A 2,145-nucleotide genomic window follows, 5' to 3' on the forward strand; every position below is an offset into this window, starting at 1 on the left:
TCAAACTCTCAACAGTTTATTTTTTACTACTATACCAAAAGATTGGGGTATAGCATTCACAAATATAATGTATTAGAAGTAGGGAGACAACAATTCTGCCAAAATGTTTGCATGCAGCACTCTCAGTGATACTTCAAATGTAATATAATCCTTTGTAAAGGTATGTTCTAACCAATAAAATTCTATATCTGAATGCATTTTAGAGATTTTTTTGTATTATTCTGTTACATGTGAGATATGTACACATAGTTATGTAGAATTATGAGGTACATATTTAAAATAAACATTCTCCCCCTGTCTACACTTTCTTACTCTTTCTAATCATTCTGCCTTGATTTTTCCTTACTTTGAATTTCTCTAAAATATATATATATAATGATTGTACTTCAATCCTGTTAATCTCAATCTAAAACACATATTATATCTATGATTGATGCAAACCAAGTTTCATTATTTGATCTTGGTATTTTACTTATTATTTTATTGTATTAAATATCAATATATAACTTTTTTTGAATAGCATAGAACTAATTGAGTTAAGATATATCAATTTCAATGGGTACAAGATTTATTCAAATAGTTGTACCTAAAATCCTGTGGCCATGCCTTTGAACATGATAGATTTTCCTCTTCAACCCTGCTCTGTTTTGGAAAATACCTTTTATAAATTGTTAAATGCTTGGTTTGACAGGAGCCCTGTGCTAGCAGAGGATGGAACAGAAAAATGGAAGTTCTTTCACTGGGTTTATCCTACTAGGTTTCTCTGACAGGCCTCAACTTGAGCTGGTCCTCTTGGTAATTCTTTTGATCTGCTACATCTTCACTTTGCTGGGAAACACAACCATCATTGCATTGTCCTACTTGGACCCACGTCTTCACACCCCGATGTATTTTTTTCTCTCTAACCTGAGCTTTTTGGACATGTGCTACACCACCAGCATCGTTCCGCAGTTCCTGGTTAATCTCAGTGGAGCAGACAAATCCATCTCCTATGGTGGTTGTGTAGTTCAAATGTTCATTTCTCTGGGTTTGGGATGTACAGAATGTATTCTCCTAGGAGTTATGGCAATTGACCGCTATGCCGCTGTTTGCAGGCCCCTTCACTACACAGTAATCATGCATCGCCGTCTGTGTGCCCTGATGGCTTCTGCTTCATGGATCATTGGTTTTACCAATTCCTTGTTGCACACAATTCTCATCTTCCTTTTACCACTTTGTGGGAGAAATAAATTAGACCACTTCCTTTGTGAGATCCCTCCTTTTCTCAAACTTGCCTGTGTTGATACCACTATGAATGTGTATGTGATCTTCTTTGCCAGTGTCATCATGCTTCTCACACCTGTTGCATTAATAATGTTCTCCTATGGTCTGATTGTCAGGGCAGTCTTAAGAATCAAGTCCACTGCAGGGCAGAGAAAAGCGTTTGGCACGTGTGGATCCCACCTCACGGTGGTCTCCCTATTCTTTGGCACAGCCATCTCTGTGTATTTTCAGCCCAGCAACAGCAACTCCCAGGATCAGGACAAGTTCATGTCTCTCTTCTACACTGTCATTATCCCCATGACCAACCCCCTCATATATACGCTGAGGAACAAGGATGTGAAGGGAGCCATGAAGAAGGTGCTTTGGAAGGACTCTGACTCCAGATGATGGGTGAGGAGGACAGTTTAATGGAAGGACTTTGAAAGGCAAAACTATTTAGATATATATGTATGCCCCATGAGTCATCTAAAATTTCCTTTGGCAACTCTGAAGGGAATTTGTTTCCTTCATTCCCATTGAAAAGTGAGTGTTCAAATTCTAAGTTCATTCATATATTCATTTCAACTTCCAGAGATGCTGATTCAGTGATCTGACAGCATCTGCTTTGTAGTGACTGTTTAACAGCTCCAAGGATTTTTGTTTGCACTCCCATTTGGGTACATTGTTCCACATCTGCCGGGAGCCCTTATGGCAGGTCCTGCCCGTGATGAGGTCATGAAGAAAATACCGGGCAGGCAAGGCCGTCCAGGACCCCATCCATGATGAGGTCACGAGGAAAATACCTGACAGGCAAGGCCGTCTAGAATAAGGGACCCTCCAGGTTGGCCTCGGCCTCTACCCCACCCTGTATCCTCCCCCCTTTTCTGCTGTTGTTCTTGTTTG

General features: G+C 40.1%; 1 protein-coding gene across 1 annotated transcript; it reads left to right on the forward strand.

The window, feature by feature from the left end:
* The first annotated feature begins 711 nt into the window (after positions 1 to 711).
* LOC136151107 (putative olfactory receptor 2B8) lies at positions 712 to 1,650 on the forward strand. Its single transcript, XM_065912040.1, has one exon. The coding sequence runs from the start codon at positions 712 to 714 to the stop codon at positions 1,648 to 1,650; it is 939 nt and encodes a 312-aa protein (XP_065768112.1).
* Positions 1,651 to 2,145: the final 495 nt, after the last annotated feature.

Source organism: Muntiacus reevesi, chromosome 20 (assembly GCF_963930625.1).
Source record: "Muntiacus reevesi chromosome 20, mMunRee1.1, whole genome shotgun sequence".
Classification (NCBI taxonomy): Eukaryota; Metazoa; Chordata; class Mammalia; order Artiodactyla; family Cervidae; genus Muntiacus; species Muntiacus reevesi.

Coding starts and splice junctions, on each gene's coding strand:
- LOC136151107 (XM_065912040.1), top strand. CDS start 712: ATGGAACAGAAAAATGGAAGTTCTTTCACTGGGTTTATCCTACTAGGT.